This window comes from Mus pahari, chromosome 4 (genome assembly GCF_900095145.1).
Source record: "Mus pahari chromosome 4, PAHARI_EIJ_v1.1, whole genome shotgun sequence".
Lineage (NCBI taxonomy): Eukaryota > Metazoa > Chordata > Mammalia > Rodentia > Muridae > Mus > Mus pahari.
The window spans coordinates 48,513,967-48,533,657 of NC_034593.1; the positions used below are offsets into that span (position 1 = coordinate 48,513,967).

Genomic DNA, 19,691 nt, shown 5'->3' on the forward strand with positions numbered 1-19,691 from the left:
GTTGTACAGTGGAATGGGCTCTGGACAGGTGTAGAGATCTTTGCCTAAGCATTCTGAGCAGAGACAAAGGAGATTACTTGGTGTATCCAAGATTGAATTGTAAACACATTCTTTCACTTTTGAAATCTCAGCTCCCATGGTCTTTCTAGCAAATAAATAATCTAAGATCTTCATTTTCATGTGTTCCTACCAACAGACCAATTTCCCAAGTAATAATTTCCCAGCCTTTTAAACAACTTGACTGAATCTTTATGGATTTTTAAATATCCTTAGTCATTCATTTGATTGTGTATTTCATAGTTTATTTAGGTTGAACCTCCACTATCAAGAAGGTAGACAGAGCCTGTCTTATTTCCAAGAGTGCGCCTCTGTTATTCTTTGCCGATTAGTGTCTCAGCCTTCTGTCTTTAACCACTCAGGGAGTAAATTAATACATGGCTTTTCTATAGCTCATGAACTCATACTAGTCTCCAATGTCCCACATGGACAGTAATGTTTTAAACGTCAATATATTGGGTTGTCTTCAAATTCTCTGTAGACCTAACGCCAAGATTCTCCAGACAGTGGTTAGTCTATGAAGCATTTATTTCATATATTTCCTTTAGTAAGATAATTAAAAAATCAAACAAGGGTGAGCACACTTGGTTTCTTGGTTCTATTTAACCCCGTTCACATCAAAGAATCATAATTGTCCATCAAGGCAGATTGTGGAGACGGTACCATTACCCAGCCAAAGCTTGGTTATGTGGCGGATTTGTCTACACTGCTTGAGTCAATTGTATTGATTGGATATTTTCCAAATCTCGATGCAGTGTGGACTCCAGCTGAGTGACAACATTCACTCAAATGGCATCAGTAACTCATAACATTTAAAAATGGACTGTTTCTTTGACCGCATGGCCGTCAGCTACATCTTGGTAAAATGTGGTCAGAGCTGTTAGCTCAGCTTTCTCACTTACTTCAAAAAGTATGCACCGTCTGTCCCCATCTGTTATGTGATCCCAGGCTAAATCACTGTGCATGCGGTGTGTTCTTGCTCTGCAGGGCAGTGCTTTTAGGAAGGTGTTCTGTAAAAGCCTCCAGGTGTCAGCAACCTGCCCAAATGGTTCCCATTAAATCTGCGGGGAGGTGACGACATCTCAAATGTCACGGCACCTCTCTGAGCAGCTAATTGTGTTAAATTCTAAAATAACCACGTCTTTGGCTCTTATAGGCCCAGATGCCTTCCAGTTAGCAAACTAACTGAAATCACCATAAAGTCTCACCAGCATGGACCTTCTACAGCAATTGGTCTGCTTACAATGAAAGTAGGCAGAGCAAATTCATTTAGAAGCAGTCCGTCTCATGAATGCCTGTCAGTCAGTATGAAGGACTGGCTGATCTCATTAGGTCAGTTCCAAAGTGCTTGTTACTGTTTTCAAGCCAGACATGCAAATTAGAATCAAAATCTTCCAGGGGAGGCTAAGTGTGTAAGCCATGCTGATTACTTAGTGCAACCAGCTTAAACTGACCCACCCCATCCCCACGAGCTTACAAATAAATGAGACTCGGACTAGGGTTATTTTATTTGGCTTTGACAATTACTGGATGTAACCCCTAATCTACTTCTAACTGCTGGCCTGGCTAACTCCTCACCAGTGTTCCCCAGATACTTGCTGGTTCTCCTGGTCACATGCTCACGGTCTATCTCCCCTCATGGCAGCTTCCTCTTCTCTCCTTCTTTATTCTCCTCCTCCTCCTGTCTTCTCTCCTCCTTTTTTTCTTTGTCTCTGTGTCTCTGTCTCTGTCTGTCTCTGTCGCTCTCGCTCTCTCGCTCTTCTCCATATCCCCTACCTGGTAACTCAAAACCCACCCACCTCTAATCCCTTCAGTAACTGGCTATAGCCAATTTTATCTAACCAATAGTATTAAATTAAGGAACAAGGTTTGCACAACCAAAGCTTATAAAAGTGAGAACTCACTTGTAGGCCTAGGCCTTCTGGTAAAGGATTTAGCATCACAACACACAGCGACCGGCCAAACCTCAGCAAATTACTGGAGTAGAGGAAGGGAAAGAAAAGGAGTGGGTAATCAGAATCCAAAAAAGTAACAGTCTAGGAGAAAAAAAAATGAATTTAAAATAAACAAATACCATTGAGGATGGCATGTAACACAAAGTGTCAGTGTTTTGTTGATAAAATGCAACCTATCAAACAGGAAAATGGGTTAACAACCTCTTAGGCTGGTAAAATGTTAAAGCATGGCACCACAGAGAAGCCACTGTGATCTTGAAGTGAATCAGTTCTTTACTGGGGACAAAGAAGGTTCAGTGCTGATGAGAACACACTCAGCCAGTTGCCTTAGTTTTGAGTGCCAGTGTTAAAGAGGAGGATTGGCAGCTTGGCTGTATCCAGGAGGGGGAAGAACCCCAGGTCGCTGTCACATGATGAACAAGAGAACATGGGAATGTGCAAAGTGAGAAAGCAGACCTGTTTGTCTCCACAAACCTGAAGTTCTGTCTTGTGGAAATGGATCCCACTGGTTACCTACAGAGATGGGCAATAAGAACAGTGAATAGAAATGTCCAGAAACATGATTTAGACACAAGAAAAAGCCCTTGACTACTTTGCCTTGTAAAAAATTAAGATGCTGCCTAAGGGAGTGATGTGCTTGGTACAGGCTTCATTTGGACATGGGTCACCTGACCAACTCTCTGTAGTGGGGAGTCTGATCTCTGGGTGGAAATGGGGTGGAAGAGTCATTTAAGGTCCAGTTCTGTTCCTGAAGCTCTTTGAGTCCGTGAGGGACCATTGCCTTTGAAAGGTATGAAATGTTCTCTCTTTGGGAGAAAAAGAAGAGATGGTGCCCTTTGAAGGCCAGTAGGTTTATTTTACTGCTCGTGAGCACAATAAAGAAAACTATAACTTTCCATTTCCGAGTACCCTATTTATACTTAAATAAGCTTTTCATTTAAAATTCTGGGTCATCTACTAGTCTTAACCATCACAGAATCTGAAATGGCATGGGTTACATTTTCAAAACATACAAACTTAAGAGTTGAAGAAAACCAAAGCAACACACTTGCATTGACCCTACTCTTTAAAGATGCAAAATAAATTGAACTTAGAAAACCCTAGAGGACTTTTATTTACAAGGTAAAACCACACAGCTGGGGCACTGTGGCAGATGTTCATGGCAGCAAACATTTGCCACTCTGCTGAAAATGCAAGTTATTAGTCAACAAGATAGTTTACTGGATAGCATACAGCAAGTTAATGAAATGCTACGTTTTAAGAGTTATCACCATGGGCTCGGGTCAAGATTCAGGGCAAAGCACCTGATGTTCTTACTAACAGAAGCCCCCCCCCCCCAGTATATAATCTGTGAGCATCTTTGCAAACACACTATTGTCTATTAACTTGAGTGCTTGATGAAAGAATGTCTTTGGATTGTAAACTATGGACTACACCATAAAGTAGCTCCTGCTACCTACAACCCATGACATATCTACATTATGCAATGCCACTTGCAATGCCAAGAGAAACAAACAAACAAACAATGACAAAACCCACAAAACCCAGGGCTAGAAAGCCCAGAAGAGACATTCTCCAGCTTACCCATTTTATTTACTGCTTTTTCTGTCTGCATTGCCATTGCATTTTGAACAATGTAGGAGACCAAGAATCTTGCTGTTCTGAAAAGCACACCCCTCCTCCAGTGTGACCTCGTTAATGTTCATTTTCTCCAGTCTGCGATGTAATAAACCTGCCGTGACTCAGCCTTCTGTACAGATATGATAAGTATAACATTTTCACAAACAGGAACTCTTGAGAGTCAGGCGAGTGTGACTTTGAAGCTGACACGTGTACAGTGCCTCGGACATGGTGGGTTGTGATTCTGTACTGTTTTGCTTTTGAAAAGAAAAAGAAAAGAGAACCCTCTGTTTGGAAATTAGGATCTTTGCTCTGGGATGTGACACACCTATGTTCCCAGTCAGTCAGAGGCTAGATGACAGCAGATGCGTTCAGGCCACCAAGCGTATTGAGGGAAGATTTTTTTGTGATATGTGGAAGTTCAGGGCACATTATGCAGACTGTATCGCGTTTTGGGGTATACAACAGTAATATCAAGACTTCTAGAATATTCTATAAGGAAGAAGGGGTATTGTTAATAGTATAATTTCCGTTCTAATCTTGTCAACTGTCAACATTAATGAACTCATCAATGGGATATATCCGTCTTTGTCCCTTTGTCACTCAGGAAATGTTCTGTGGTGTTTGCCTCAGATGGCCCTGGAGTGTTTACATGGTATATTCTCAATCACATAGATCTGTCTTATGAAGACAAAGGTATTTGGGTTTTCTGTGCAGGAGGCTGTTGGGTATGAGCCACATACAACTTCTCTGCCCTTTTTGTGCTCAGTTATAGCTGGATGGAGCGGGGTGGAGGTTGAATGGGAGACGGGTAAGCAGAGGAAATGTAGGTCAAGTTTGCTTCTCATCACCACTTCGTGATCAATGCAACTACAGCCGCTCTCCCTTCTCTCTGCTCCACAGACAGCCAGCACCATGAGCCAATGCCGCCCCCTCACCGCCTCCTGCTCCCATCAGGCCAACCAAGTGGATAAACCCAGGGAACAGAAGGAAGATCTTTTAGGATGAGCTGTATTCACTATTTAGAAATAGCATAACTGTGTGCAATTGTTTTCTTGAGAAGTAGGGGTGGAGACGGAAGCATCCATTGTTAAATATTGCTCCCAGTCAGTTCTAATATTAAATATTTTCCCTCCCATTCAGTCAAAGCCCTGTTTGCTTACATGGGTCTTCAGTCAAATCTGCCTGAATTACAGGAGACTCTGCTGACCTGGGCTTTAGTTTTGCCTTTCTCTCAGATATATTAAGGAACATGCCAAGATGGCCTCGTGTTTACTGTGTATCTTTATCTCAAAGCAGAGAGTAGCAAACCCACTCTTCTACTTTTCTCTTGAAGTTTTGCTAAAGTCGAGTCGTTTGCTGGTTTTGTTTTGTTTTGTTTGTTTTGTAGAATATTTATAACTAACTTAAGAGACATTTTTTGTTCTTGTAACAATAGAAAAATAGTAGATGAAGCCAGAATGGCATGACATTTAACTCTTAGGATAGACTAGAAGACAGAGTGAGATGCCTAAAATCTGGCAAACTGGAGCTCAGGGGTGCTGATTTTGAGAAAAGCAGTCACGGGTGTCCAGTGTTCAAACGATTAGCCTCGCCTAGTCGCTCATCTTATTGGCTACTCGTGAGGGTGGGAATTGTGGCACTCATTAGATATTCTTAAGACCTCCTTTTCCAAGTTTAAAGACCAATTTCTCCCTGGGATGGGGCAACACTAGCTCCTGAGATTCCGGGCTGGGTATGGTTGTGTCAAGGCTCTGTCATTCTGATCCAGGTTTTTTTTTTCTTCTTCTTCTTCTGCTTCTGTTCCCTTCCAGATCTCTCAGCATGGCGGCTCATCCACTTCACTTTCATCCACAAAAGTCTGCAGCTCAATGGATGAGAATGATGGCCCTGGGGAAGGTGATGAGCTTGGGAGAAGGCACAGCTTGCAGAGGGGATGGAGGAGGGGTTAGCTGAATTTACTTTGCAAACTATACTATCTGAAAGAGCAGACGAACCTCAGCAGCTCCCCTGGGACTGACTCTCACTAGGGACAGGAGTGGGTGATTCCTACAGGTGTTAGCACCCACTGTCTGAGAGTGGGAAGGAAGAGTTGGCCCAGTGGAATCCTTTCGCATCCTCTGTGGGTGTGTGATGCCTAAGAACACCAGCAATTGCCTGCCTTTGTGCTCCCCTGCTCTACTCCCCTTCCATAAATGAAAAGACAACTGTGTCTTGGATGTGGGCATGCATAGGTGGGCTCCCACCTAAGGGAGTTCATTCCATCGAACTACATATACTTCTTTTCATTGCTGGTAGCTCCAAAAAATACTACTTGGCCCTCAAACTAATTTGCATGAGAATTTCTCCATGGCAGAAGAAAAGGACCTGGATTGCTGAGTTGACTTTTTGCTAACTTGCTGTGTGGTTTGGGATAAGCCTCTTTAGTTCTCCAGAGCTTAACTCGTATTTAATAGAAATGCAGAATATTAATGTCACTATTCCCACCCCTGGGGATGGAAGCAGGCACAAATCAATTAGGGGGAACCATTTGCAAAGGTAGAAGTGTGTGAGGATTAACCACTGTTAAGAATAAGCTCCTATTGCTTCAAATGGTATGACTTGATGTTTTCCCAGAGATTCATCCTGTGAGGGATGCTCTTACATTAAGCAAGACATGGGCCTCATATGTGACTTGTTTGCAAGTGTCCAAGTTTGTAGTTCAGCCATCTAGAAGCCTCTTTGACTCCAGTGTGCTACATTCACCCAGTGAAATGTGACGGTCCTGGACTAAACCTGAGTCCCTGGACTAAACCTGAGTCCAGAGAGACCGTCTTCTTTATCAATAGTTAGTAGAAAAATCCCAGATGCCGAGCCTTGTATGGTTAGCTTGGTGAATGTTTCCACTGGAGGAGAAGACAGATGACCTCTCTCTGTTCCCCATCTGTAAGATCACAAATACCTGAAAAGCCACAGACAACTACTTTATTACCCGTGAACAAAGTCTAAGACCCTGTTATCTGGGAGATGGTTTGGAAATTCGGATAAACCACAACCATGTCCTCCCCTCCTCATGGAGAAGGTGAAAATCCCTAGGTTGAGTCCTTCAAACACAGGCAACATCATGACTCTTTCCTGGGTGAGCTAAGGGAGGGGGCTTTGAGTACATCCCTCACTTTATCCCAGGCACTGCCAAAGTAGCTTCCTGTGATCCAGGAGGGAAATATCATCCACAGTGTGGAGGCTGTGAGGGTGCTTGTGAGCACAGTAGAAACAGTCGCCCTGCATTTTCACTCTACTTTCTAGCAAAGCCACCCAGGCACGGAGTCTGAGCACTGTGAAGACAGCCCAAGAAACTGCAGATGAATTTCCAATCATTCCTCCCTAGTACCACATGTGAAATATGAACTATAAAACTTACCAGAGCCACAATCCCCACAACACCCAAATTTATTTTGAGGGGAAAAAAAACTCAGTTTATGGGGACATGCTATGAGAAGCATGCAGTTAGGAAACTTGCTAGGATCCTATCCCATTTTACACGCAGGTTGCCTGGGGGAGAGCTGGGATTTATAACTTTAAAGCTCACACATTTTACAGCCCAGCTGTAAAGGGCGTTTTATATCCTTGACATGTTAAAGGTGATGCATCATATTTATGCGACCCAAGCAAGGCTTATTTAATTTTATAGCCTTGGATATTTAAGGTATTATTAGCCATTTGTAAAATATTTCAGAGTACATTTTCAGAGGAATAACATGTTATGTTATTACAAAAACTGTTCTGCCCACAGACATAATAGATATCAGGGTTTAAACTCGACATCTGTCATGCAGGTTGCCTGGTGAGAACATTTGTCTAAAATCTGCTCGCTGATATGAGGGAGTGGAGCAGCAACACTTAGTGCAGAAAGAATTCTGCAGAGATTTCCATTTTATGATAGAGTTAAGCTTAGCGTCTAAACAACAGGACCTGTCCATGCTTTTCCCATGTACAACTGCCCAGAATCTTTCCAGAAATGCCGTTTTCTCTGCTCCATACACAAAAAATGTCATTTCTCTGAACACAATGGGTATTCAGTGGGGGCTATGGATCAAACTATCATGAAGCTCAAATGCAGGATTTCCTCCTGAGTCTCATTGAAGCAGAAACATACGTGGCAGTGATATGAGTCCAGGTGGACCCAACAGGTTTTCTTTTAATTTATTGTTTGCCTCGGTAGAAACCATTGAGTCAGTCTGAGTCTGCCAGGGAGGGGAGCTGCCCGCCATACTTCCGAATCAGTTCTAGCCCGTGAGACGACGGTTAGAAATGTTTCTTAAACACAACATCTGTGGCCTCTTCTCCATCAATAAAGACACACTCATGATTCTTTCAGAAGAGTCTGAGGAAGGCTTCCAGATTCCTGCCACAATAACAGAGAGATACAAAGTCGGGAGAACAATAGGAGACGGAAATTTTGCTGTTGTCAAGGAATGTATAGAGAGGTGAGTGGGGGGCTTTTCCTCATGGTAAGTTAAAGAAACACTTGTCTTTCATGCTTTCAGACAGAGACACATATGGCTTAACTTAATGTCTCAACCCCAGAGACAAAAGAGTAAAAAATAATAAGGAAAAGCCACCTAAGAACAGACTTTAAAAATGGGATGATGTTTAAAAGACTTCATGTAAAGACTTTGATTTTTATTTAGTGTATTTAGAAAAGCTTTCCAGTTCTGTCAGGGTAAAGTTTTTATATTATTTCCCGGAGAAGTCATTTTGAAGACTTCCTCATGCACATCTCTTTAGGAATGTTCATTTATAGGATTTGATCTCTAATATGTACCATCATAAAACGTAGAGCACAATAACCTTGAAAGGCTTTAAAATGCATGTGTGCTGAGTCTACAGAAATGGTATTTGATCTGTGAAAATGTCTTCACATGGATAAACTACAGACCCTGTGGGTTTACAGTCAAGGTCATTCCAAGCTGTCCTCAGACTTGGTATCCTCCTCCCTCTGCATTCTGAGTGTTAGGAGTACAGACCTTTGCATACACCAGCAAGATTTTGCTGAAAGGACCCTGATATAGCTGTCTCTTGTGAGGCTATGCCAGTGCCTGGCAAACACAGAAGTGGATGCTCACAGTCATCTATTGGATGGAACACAGGGCCCCCAATGGAGGAGCTAGAGAAAGTACCCAAGGAGCTGAAGGGGTCTGCAGCCCTATAGGTGGAGCAACAATATGAACTAACCAGCACCCCCAGAGCTCGTGTCTCTAGCTGCATATGTAGCAGAAGATGGTCTAGTCAGCCATCATTGGGAAGAGAGGCCCCTTGGTCATGCAAACTTTATAAGCCCCAGTACAGGGGAACACCAGGGCCAAGAAGGGGGAGTGGGTGGAGGGTAGGGTATAGGGACTTTAGGGATAGCATTTAAAATGTAAATGAAGTAAATAACTAATAAAATTGGAAAAAAAAAAAAAGAAAAGAAAAGGAATGCAGACCTGCTCCATACCCATAGAGTATGTTTATCCAGTTTCTTGATAACTGCTCAAGGATGTTAGCTGGTGGCTACCAAGTAGAGAAGTGACAACAAATACCGTGCCAGCCAAAATGGGAGTGACCTCAAACCCCAGCTCAGTGTCAGACTCTTAAGTCCTTTTCTGGGCAGTTGCTTACATTCAGCTCTGAGGAGCTGGCATCGTCTCATACCTGTGCTGGAGGCATTTAGCTCTTTTGAGAGGATCCTTCTAGTTGTCTGGAGGCTGGACTGAATGAAGCATCTAGGTTTCACTGCTCCCAGTGAGCTGGACCTTCCCTACGTTTTTTTTGGTGCCTGTGTCTGTCCTATCTCATACCACTACCTGGAGAGGGCGCCTCAGGCCAGGAGACAGATGAGGACACAATGGATCTGAGCCACTGAGAACTGGAAGCCTGCCTAGGGTGACATGCATCACCAGGATTCTTAGTTGAACCAGCATCCACTAAGTGCTCCCTTTACCTCAGCTCAGCTCATTCCATAGAGCAAAGCCTCCACTAAGCGCCCCTCATACAGCAGCTCTCAGATTTCACTCCTTTCATTATTCCAGCTGGGCTAGGATGCTCACAGCAGCATAGCAACCTAATGTTGCTATGTTGCATGAGGTAGGTAGAGTCATGAATAATGATGACCTGAAAATCTCCCCTCCTCTCCCTTAGTCTGCAGCTCCTCCCCTTGGAACATCACCTTCAATTGCCTGACTGTCAGACACAGAAAACATTCCATTATCATCTTGGGCTCCACCCTTGCTGAAGCAGGACTAACCAATGTTTACTGGACATCTATCTATTCATGGTCCTTAAATTGCAGTATCTCATTGAATTACATTGATCCAATTGGGTCAATAATGCTGCCCCCATTTTGTAAAAGTAGACTGAACAAATTAAATATTGAAGTTCCCTCATCTACTAAACATTTAGATTAGAGCTTTGCTTCTCCAAACACACCTGAGTCTGTCTACCCCACTGCTTCTAGTAAAGGATTCCCCACAAGATTCTAATAAGGAACTTAACTATACCAAAGTCACTATTTCAGTGTAAAATAAGGCAGAAATTAAGTCAGGAAAGGCATTCCTTAGGTTAAAGGCATACAATATAATATAATATAGTATAATATTATATTATATATATATATATCCTACACATATATAGGATATATATAATATTTGTATGTATAGAATTACTTCCACATGTACATATCTACATATATATGCAATTACACACACACACACACACACACACACGCACGTGCGCACACACACACATATACACATCTTTCTACTAAGCAGAAAGTCTCTTTTTTGGCAGACTGGCATGGCCTTTCTTTGTGGACTTCCTAATTGTTTGCTAGTACTCATCATCTGTAGTCTGACCTAGTGATCATCATTGTCATTAATATTTAATCTCAATCAGGGGCTTCTACCCCACTATTGATTATTCTGTCCCCAGATAAGACACACAACCTTTACATTTATAAGAAGCCTTAATCAGCACTAGAGCTGGGCAGATCTCTACCTCTGTGCAAATTAGAATTTACTTTCCCATCAGCAACCCCAAGTTATAAAGTTGTAACTTTTCATGTTTCATCTGGGTAGCTCTTAACTCCAATTGGCTAGCTCTCATGGCTATGTATTTTTATGACTCACCTACTCTGTGGCAGCTTCCTCCTCTCTCCACCTTCTCACTCCCTCCTTGTGGTTCTCCCTCCACCCAAGCCCAGGAACCTCACAACCCCACCTATGTCTCTTCTACCCAGCTATTAGTTGTTAGCATCTTTATTTAACCAAAAGTTTTAGATTAAGGAGCAAGGTCACATTGTACAGTGTGGATTCCTGGGGATCAACCAGGCTCTGAGGGCCAGTAGTTAACACTACATAGCAAAAGACCAAACCTCAATGGATCAGTTACTGTTTGCTCTAGCTGGTCCTGGACCAGGATGGTATTTCAGTCCTGGGATCCTAGCCTTCTCATACCAGACAGTTCCTACTCTCCATCTAGAATTCTCTTTCTTTTCTCTTCTTTTCTCTTTTTTCTTTTCTTTCTTTTGTTCCCTTCCTTCCTTCCTTCCTTCCTTCCTTCCTTCCTTCCTTCCTGTTTTCTCTCTTCTTTTCTTTCTCACTTGGCTTGTGTTCATTCTGCATTAGTTCACATCTTGGGCTCACTGAGTGAAACTTGAGAGTCTAAATACCAGATTGCTCTGAAAGTGTCAGCATCCAGCTCCTGCTGAGCAAGGACATATGGCTGCTGCCCTCTCTCCCCAGAGATATTGGGAAACATTCTTTTAATATTTTACAGAGATCCAAGAACATAAACGCAAGCTAAGAATGTCATGGATGGCACATGCTGCTTGTGGGTACAGTCTGCTTTGTTTTGGGAGATGAATGTGTATCAACAAGGGTAAAGATGTTCCTCCTCTATAATAATACACCACCACAGGCAAGTTTTCTACAGTGGGCACAGTCACTGATTGACATGGGTCTTTTCTGAGTGCCTTCTAACATATTCTTTGCTAGCATACCACTGTTTAAGCAATTGAGGGTTTTATTTTTTTAAATATTGTTATAAATTCTTTGATATTTTCACACATTGTTTTTGGTCACATTTCCTCTTTCCTGTGTCCTGCCAGATCCCCCTGACATCCAATGTGGTGTCCTCAATTTGTTTTTAAGTCCATTGAGTCCCATTAATGCCATTTATTAACTCTTAGGTGTGTGGCTATTCCCTGGACTGTGTTAGAGATACCAGGAGCCACACCTTTAAAGAAAACCAACTCTCCTACCTTTTCTCAGAAGCTATCATTTACCAATAGCTCCTCAGCCAGGAGTGGAACATCCTGCACTCACCTCTTCTTCATGCTGGGCTCTTGTCCGGCTTGAGCTTGTTCAGTTCTTGTGATCATGTTCTCAGTTACTGTAAACTCATGCTTCCTTTTGATCATGCACCACCTCTGGCTCTTCCGGTCTTCCCAACACCTTTTCCACAGTGATCCCTGACCCTTGGGAGGAGAGTGTGGTGTGTGGTATCTCATTTTGGGCTGAGCATGTCACTCTGGAATCCTTGACCAATTGTGGGTCTCAGTATCAGTCACCTACAACAGTAAATATCTTCTCAGATCTTCAAACATGCACTAATCTATAAGTATGATGAAAACCATTAGAAGTCAATTTAATACTATTTAATACTCACTAACAGAGTAATAGTGGCAGGTTCTCCCCTAGCTACGCTCTAGTCACATATTCTTGACGCTGATAGCTGTCAGAAGTAGGCTCCATCTGGTGGAGTGGCTTTAAATCCAATCAGAAAACTTGTACTTGGGCTCGAACCTGAGGGCATATTTAATGGGAAGGTGCCCTTACCAATTTATTTGCCCTAGATGAGGACAAAGACAGAATTCGCTGGTACTGCTGCTCTTACTGTGGCACGGAGAGTTCCATGAAAGGTCAAGAATGTGATGCCACGGACAGACAAACAAATGGCCTGTGTTGTTTTCAGAAATTCAGATATCCAGCACTGTTTTCCCCAATTTGTATGCCTTAAATCAAGTTGGTTATTTTGGGTAAAGTACTCCTTGGCATTGCTGTCATTATGGTTTACATTTGGTACTAATACATGCTTTGGGGTTCCGTTTTAAATGCAAGCTACTCCTAGAAACACACACTTAAAGTAATGAATGGTTATTATTAAGTAACTACAGCTCTGCTTCTAAAAATCAAGAAAAATTGTTGGGATATTAAACTTAGTGGTCCTCTGTGTGTTTCTGATAGAAGATAAGAGTAAATTTGGTAGAATATTTGGCTGTGTTATAAAATGTTCTAGCTAGAGAGATGACATACTTCTTAATAAGCCCTTAGGTCACCCAACCCACACTTGCTTTCATCTCCCCCTCAGTGGTAGACTTGGGATAGAATAGAAGATCCTGGCTTCCTGGGGGACAACCCTGTCCCCAGCTCAATGTCTCCCTGCCTGTAGAGATGAATTCCATCTTCTCAGATTGCATACCAGCCATGGGTATAGAAGACTTTAGTATCACTCTTCCAAGAGAATCCTACAGCTGAGGAACCCACTTTTCTCACCAACATGGCAGTCTTTCCATTGTTTTATGGGAAGTGAGGTGGGGTAGGGACTCATCTTTGGTATTGGAGCCTTGCATAGCTCCATCCTTGCTACCTTACCCTAAACGAGATTGCTGTAAGTATGGAATCCATAGGTCCAAGACTAAATCTTGAAAGAAAGGAAAGGTGCTCAGAGATTCCGGTCAGAGGCATGCTTTATCTAAAGCTTTTTGTTTTCCTCTTGATGCTCCATCTTCAAACTTACCAAGTCTTTAGCAGTTTCTTGAGGAGTACTTTGAAAGGGTCTTGTGATCAAGAATGGTCTACGTAGGTGGGAGAAGCACTTTATCATTCACCTTTGGTGCTGCCTCCTCACCGCCTAATGCTAAGTAGCCTGCCTTACCCCTTTCCACGGTATGTCCTCTCTGTCTTAACCATGCATCATTGCTGACGGGCTGGGGTTTCTATGGGGACATAGAGCATCCAAACCCTACATTTCCCTGAGATGTGACTTGCTCCTTCCCCCATCCTGGCATATTGTAAGAATCAGTAATGTAGTGTAAGAAAGAAAGGAACCTTTAGACTTCTGCATCCACGTTCTCACAGAGTTAAGGCAGTGTGGGTTCCCCGGAGCACCCACATTTCAACAGGACAAGCACCTTGAAGCAGAGAGACCTCACCCCATCCGAAGACCAAGTTCTAGTAAAGAAAGGGGGCTTCAGATACCTCACCCCATCCAAAGACCAAGTTCTAGTAAAGAAAGGGGGGCTTCAGAGGCATCACCTTCTTCTGGTTTCCCCAGACTTAACCATAACAATGTAAGGCTTATTGAGTGTTTTTAGTACTGGTGCCTGCAGGTAACAGAAGCATTTTTTGAAATAATATGTTACTAATTTCTAAAATGCCCATGAAAGAGATTTTTTGATACTTGGCCTCTTAATCTTTCTATTAAAAAAAATCATTCTTTTGCTCTTAGACTTTAAAAATTCCCTTTTTTAAATGTATCCTTCATCCAACTCGTTCCAACCACAGCCATTTGGATCCAGATAGGTGACTTCATCTGTAAGTAAAAGGCTGGGCTCAGAAGTTATGGTTTAGTGCAATCTATGTGCTGTGTCCTCTGGCAATAGCCATGCCCTTAGTTTTAGTGCTAGAATATCTAAGATAAACTGGTCCATATTAGCACATGTTACAAGGAGACAGCTCTCCTACACCCATCAGGGCAGGAGATACCACGTGGCTGGGCTGTATGGGAAGCTCAGGCTCTGAGACACAGGATGCCATGTGGCAATGGGAATGTGAGTTGACATTAAGCAGCCCTTCTATTTCCCTGAGTGACAGCCACAAAGGGCCCAGTATCTGCCAGGAAGCTCCAGAAATGGTTTCATCCTTCTGTATCCTCTTTGAGCCTCCTCACTCTTGGGTTCTTCAGCAATTCAGTCTCAGGCTCTGACACTGAACGGACATCTACAACTTCCCAGGAGTCTTCAGGGTGACCGTAAGAGCTGTTCAGGCTCCTCCCTAGTGGGGAGAGAACCCCAGGGAAAAGCGAGGTGCTGGGCACAACAGATCACACTTATATTCCCAACACTTGGGTAGCTGATGCAGGAGGATTGCCAGTTTGAGGCCAGCCTGGGCTATGTAGGGAGATCCGGTGTGTGGCAGGGATGAGGGGAATAAGTAAATAAGTGGCAAGGAGGATGGTAGCAGGCATGTGCTTTGAATCCAGTACAGCAGCTTAGCATGGCTTAAGGAGCCACAGAGGCTGTGTTTTCTGTATAACATGGCTGCATAACTCTAGGTCTGTCTGTGCTAACACATCCATTGTCCTTAGATGGGGTAAGCCCATAAACATCTACATATGTCTGTACAGAAAGGAAGGAGCCCTTTCAACAATAGAAACACTGAAACCTACAAGCAAGAAAATAACTCCCAACCAAAGAAATCAATTGATTCGAAATTAAGGTTTTTGTTTTATTTTGTTTTGTTTTGTTTTGTTTTTTAAAAAAAACAAACTTCTTTTTTGCAGGTCGACTGCTCGAGAGTATGCCCTGAAAATCATCAAGAAAAGCAAATGCCGAGGCAAAGTGCGTACCAAGTTCACTCTTGTGAAGTTTGTGTCCCAAGGGTAGATAAACAGAGACCGGCTTCTTAACACAGTGCAGCCCGAGAGGCACATTTTGCTGGAAAAGAATGTCACAAGTTTAGAAGAATATATAATTTTATAGCTATTTCCAGATTGAATGGGATGGGGATGATTTGATTTGATTTTCCCCCCTTATCTTTGCTGGCTCTCTTGTCTTCTCTGATTTTTGTTATCTGAGATTCATTCTGTCATTTTTCTAGGAAATTTTAGTTGTCATAGCGGATCTTGAGTTCAATATCTTAGGCTTTTCAGAATACTGTTACCTGTCACCAAGACAGAGCTCCCCTATCTTCGGGTTGTTATCCTCTCTCGAGTTAGTCCCTCAGAAGCTCTGTGTCTACTGAAGTAATCTCTCCCCTGCACAGGAGCACATGATCCAGAACGAGGTCTCCATCCTACGGAGAGTGAAGCATCCCAACATAGTCCTCCTGATTGAAGAGATGGATGTGCCGACCGAACTCTATCTTGTAATGGAGTTAGTGAAGGTGTGGAGTTCGTTTTTCTTTTCTTTTCTTTTTTTTTTCCAAAGAAAAACTACTGTTGTTGTATTTGAGGCTGGGGAATGACTGAACAAGTCAATGTTGTTGTGGTCAAAAATGTTAAACTATCATTCCATCAAAGGGAAGTCCTTTAATTTGTTCCCATTTTTACATACACATTTTATTATAAAAAAAATCACTATTTTAATCACTTTGTAAATCATGTTGTCTCTAGCTCACAGAATAGAATTTCACCATGGCATTGCTCTTTAAACCAACAGCTTCAGTGCATTCCTGTTGCCCTGCTGTGCGCTATTAAAACTATGATTAATCCCCGTATTTTTATTGGACAATTCCCTGTAGGCTGATTTTGTGGGGAAGGTGAGAATAAGTTAAATTTAGGAATGGGAAACAGGCATTTGGTGACGGATCTCAGTCTGATTGTCGACTGTATGCTGATCAGATGACTACAGCAAAGTCGGCATCTCACTGAGCAGCCTCCGTGGATTCTCTCTGTACAACTAAGATGTCTCAACTAGGGGAGAGAGTGAGTGTCATGTCCGAGTCAGAAAGAACTGCCTTGAGGCCTGAGCCACATGACCAGGACACCATCCGTGTCTTTGCGTGCTCTCACACAGAGACATTCATGTCCTACTATATAACTGGGGGGGGGGGGGCGCGAGGGGCAGAAGACCACAAATAATATCCCACCTCCTCCTGTGACTCAGAAACAAACTTCATACCTGTGTGACACCCTGGTCTTTGAGAAAAAGAGGAACGAGAGGAGAAAACATTTTTGTTTAAGTTTGTTTGTGGAGGAACCATTGCTTGCCTGATAGTGAGAGAAGTTTTCAGGGAGGAAATTGCACAGGGGGACAGAGATGCCAGCACGGTTTGGGAAACCTGAAACCTGACAGCCTACAGGACTATGTTCTGATTTTGCTGTTTTGAAAGGGGAAATTGAGTCGGTCACTATATCGTGACATAGGAATGCATTTGGGCTCTGGGCTCAGCTGTCGCTTGGTCAATATTCAAGAAAGATGTTTTTAGTAAAGCACACCCAAGCTCTGAAAGGACTTCACACACATGCAACTCAAAAGTTGAGCCCCAAATCACTGTTTGATCAAGTAATAATACGTTATAAAGAAACCAGGGGAACAAAAGATCAGAGGAGCAATAGACTCAGAAGACTGTCTTTGGCATTCCCTGCCAACTTCCCCTTCCTCCCTCCCTGTCTTTCTTGTCTTTAGAACAAGTTGTGGGTCCCGTTTTTCCATTTCTTACAGAGAAACACATTATTGAAAAAGAAAGCTTGACACCCACTTCAAGGGAGCAGCTAAATGTAGCAAATCAGAGAGAGAGAGAGAGAGAGAGAGAGAGAGAGAGAGAGAGAGAGAGAGCGTGTGTTCCATACATGTCTTAATAATTTCACAGGCATGAGAACATTCAGTTAAAGATGGGAACGCAGAGTTACCTGGGGGAGTTTTAGGACTATGAATTTGCATCTCAGCTAGCAGTTGGTGTGTGGCAGGTAGCACGTGTCACCTGAGTCCCCCACACGAGGCTTCTCAGCTGGGGCACTGATCCACCTCCTCATCCCTGGAAAGGGGGCCGTGGAGAGAAACACATGTCTGCTGTCAGGTAGGTTCCAGTTCCGGTGCTCCGCTCTTTTTTAAGCTCAGGAGAAAAATGTCAGTATCTTTCATATTGAGGAGAGAAATCACCAACGAGTCTTTCGGTCTTTTGAAAGACAGTAGCAGAGAAAGCCCTTAGAAAGCCCCAAATTCTGATCCACTCTTTCTAGCTCACTCTCTGGTTTGTCAGTCCGCTCCACAGGCAGCCTATCGCTCCATCTGTCAATATCCCACTCACCCAGCTGCTCTCTTCCAGGGTGGAGACCTTTTCGATGCCATCACCTCCACAAGCAAATACACAGAGAGAGATGCCAGCGGGATGCTGTACAACCTGGCCAGCGCCATCAAATATCTGCACAGCCTGAACATCGTCCACCGTGACATTAAGCCAGAGAACCTGCTGGTAAGAGGAAAGCCATCCTCAGGCATCTTAACTCCCAAGCCCTCCCATTTCTGCTCTCTCTCTCTCTCTCTCTCTCTCTCTCTCTCTCTCTCTCTCCTCTCTCTCCTTTCTTCCTTCCTTTCTGTTTGCCTCTCAGGCTCATTTCCACTATTCTCAGTTTCTCTGCCATCTATTATAGTGATCTGTCTTAGTCAGGGTTTCTATTCCTGCACAAACATCATGGCCAAGAAGCAGTTGGGGAGGAAAGGGTTTATTCAGCTTATACTTCCACATTGCTGATCATCACTGAAAGAAGTCAGGACTGGAACTCAAGCAGGTCAGGGAGAAGGAGCTGATGCAGAGGCCATGGAGGGACGTTCTTTACTGGCTTGCCTCCCCTGGCTTGCTTAGTCTGCTCTCTTATAAAATCCAAGACTACCAGTCCAGAGATGGTCCCACCCACAAGGGGCCTCTCTGCCTTGGTCACTAATTGAGAAAATGCCCCACAGCTGGATCTCATGGAGGCACTTCCCCAACTAAAGCTCCTTTCTCTGTGATAACTTCAGCTGTGTCAAGTTGACACAAAACTAGCCAGTACAGTGATCTCTGATAGTTTACATGCCCTCAAGAACACTAGACTTCTTACCAAATACATTACAGGCACAGGAATGGGAACACAGTTCTGAAAAACAATCAAAGGCTGGCTAGGACATAATAGTGACTTCCACAGCCGCACTTTTATTCTTCTACTATAAGAGAAAGTGACCCTGTGTTTAGAGGGGAGAGGGGTGCTCATGTGTCTGTCCGCACGTGTGAATAGACATGGGTGTGTTTGAACAATGACCTGAGGTCCATCTCTAGTGGTACATCCAGTGTCTTCCTTTCTAGATTCCACCTTACTTTTTGTGACCAGAGACTCTCACTGAAACCAGAACCAACCTTTACCAATACACAAGTCTAGTTGAGCTACCAGCAGCAAATCCCAGATATCTGCTTGTCTTTGCCTCTCCTGTTCTGGGAGTGCAGGCGTGTTCACCCATTCCCTAGGTTTCATGTAGGTGCTGAGGACCCAGTAAGTAAAGGGCACAGCAAGCCATGACCCCATCCACCAGTATTTCTTTTACTATCCTAGTTTTGCACCTTAATGATACCATATAAAACCAAAGGGAACTGAACCAGAAGAAGTAGATGTTATCACATCAGCAAAAAAGCAATCATGGAAAAGACAGATCTTAGAAACTAGCTAGTGACTGACCCATGGCTCAATTGGTAAAGTATTTGCCTAGCAGTCACGAAGTCAAGAGTTCTGGTCCAGCCCTGCATAAAACTGGGTATTCTTGGCACAAGCCAGTAACAACAGCACTTGGTAGGTAGAAAAACAAGTCAACCAGATATTGAAAGTCATCCTTGGTTACATGGGGAGTTCAAGGCCAGCCTGGGCTACTTGACCTTGTCTAAACAAAACCAAGCAGAGAAAAGCCCTAAAGTCCTTATTATGTCCTAGTGTCTTTTTTTTCTTTATACCTATTTGCTTTGCTGTCTGGGTTCTCCATGCCAACAAATGAGGGTCCTTCCCAGGCCTACTTGCTGTATAGTTAGTCTACATAGAAGCAGAAACGAGGCAAGAGGAGCTATTCTGGGAAACATGGAGTAGCATAAATTTTACTGATTCTTCAGCTAGAAACGTAATTATAAATAAAAATGATTTTTCTCCTATCTACCCTAAAATGGTCTTTTTTCTCTCTCTCTCTCTCTTTTTTTTTTTTTTGTTTGTTTTTCTTTTCTGGGAATATTTAAAACCCAGATTTCTGGGCCTTAATGTAGCTCTACTATATCAGAAATTGCTGTATGGTGGCCAGATACTGAA

General features: G+C 43.1%; 1 protein-coding gene across 8 annotated transcripts in view; it reads left to right on the forward strand.

Annotated features, from left to right (window-relative positions):
* Dclk1 (doublecortin like kinase 1) overlaps window positions 1-19,691 on the forward strand; it is a 293,977-nt gene that overhangs the window by 228,973 nt on the left and 45,313 nt on the right. For 4 of the 8 annotated variants that reach the window (XM_021195918.2, XM_029537365.1, XM_029537366.1 and 1 more), the window contains 5 exons: window positions 5,447-5,579; window positions 7,990-8,098; window positions 15,213-15,270; window positions 15,695-15,814; window positions 17,699-17,845. In XM_021195918.2, coding sequence (XP_021051577.1) covers window positions 5,447-5,579; window positions 7,990-8,098; window positions 15,213-15,270; window positions 15,695-15,814; window positions 17,699-17,845 — 567 coding nt within the window. The remainder of the gene's footprint in view (window positions 1-5,446; window positions 5,580-7,989; window positions 8,099-15,212; window positions 15,271-15,694; window positions 15,815-17,698; window positions 17,846-19,691) is intronic. The other 4 variants (XM_021195921.2, XM_021195919.2, XM_021195924.2 and 1 more) reach the window with 1 other exon arrangement.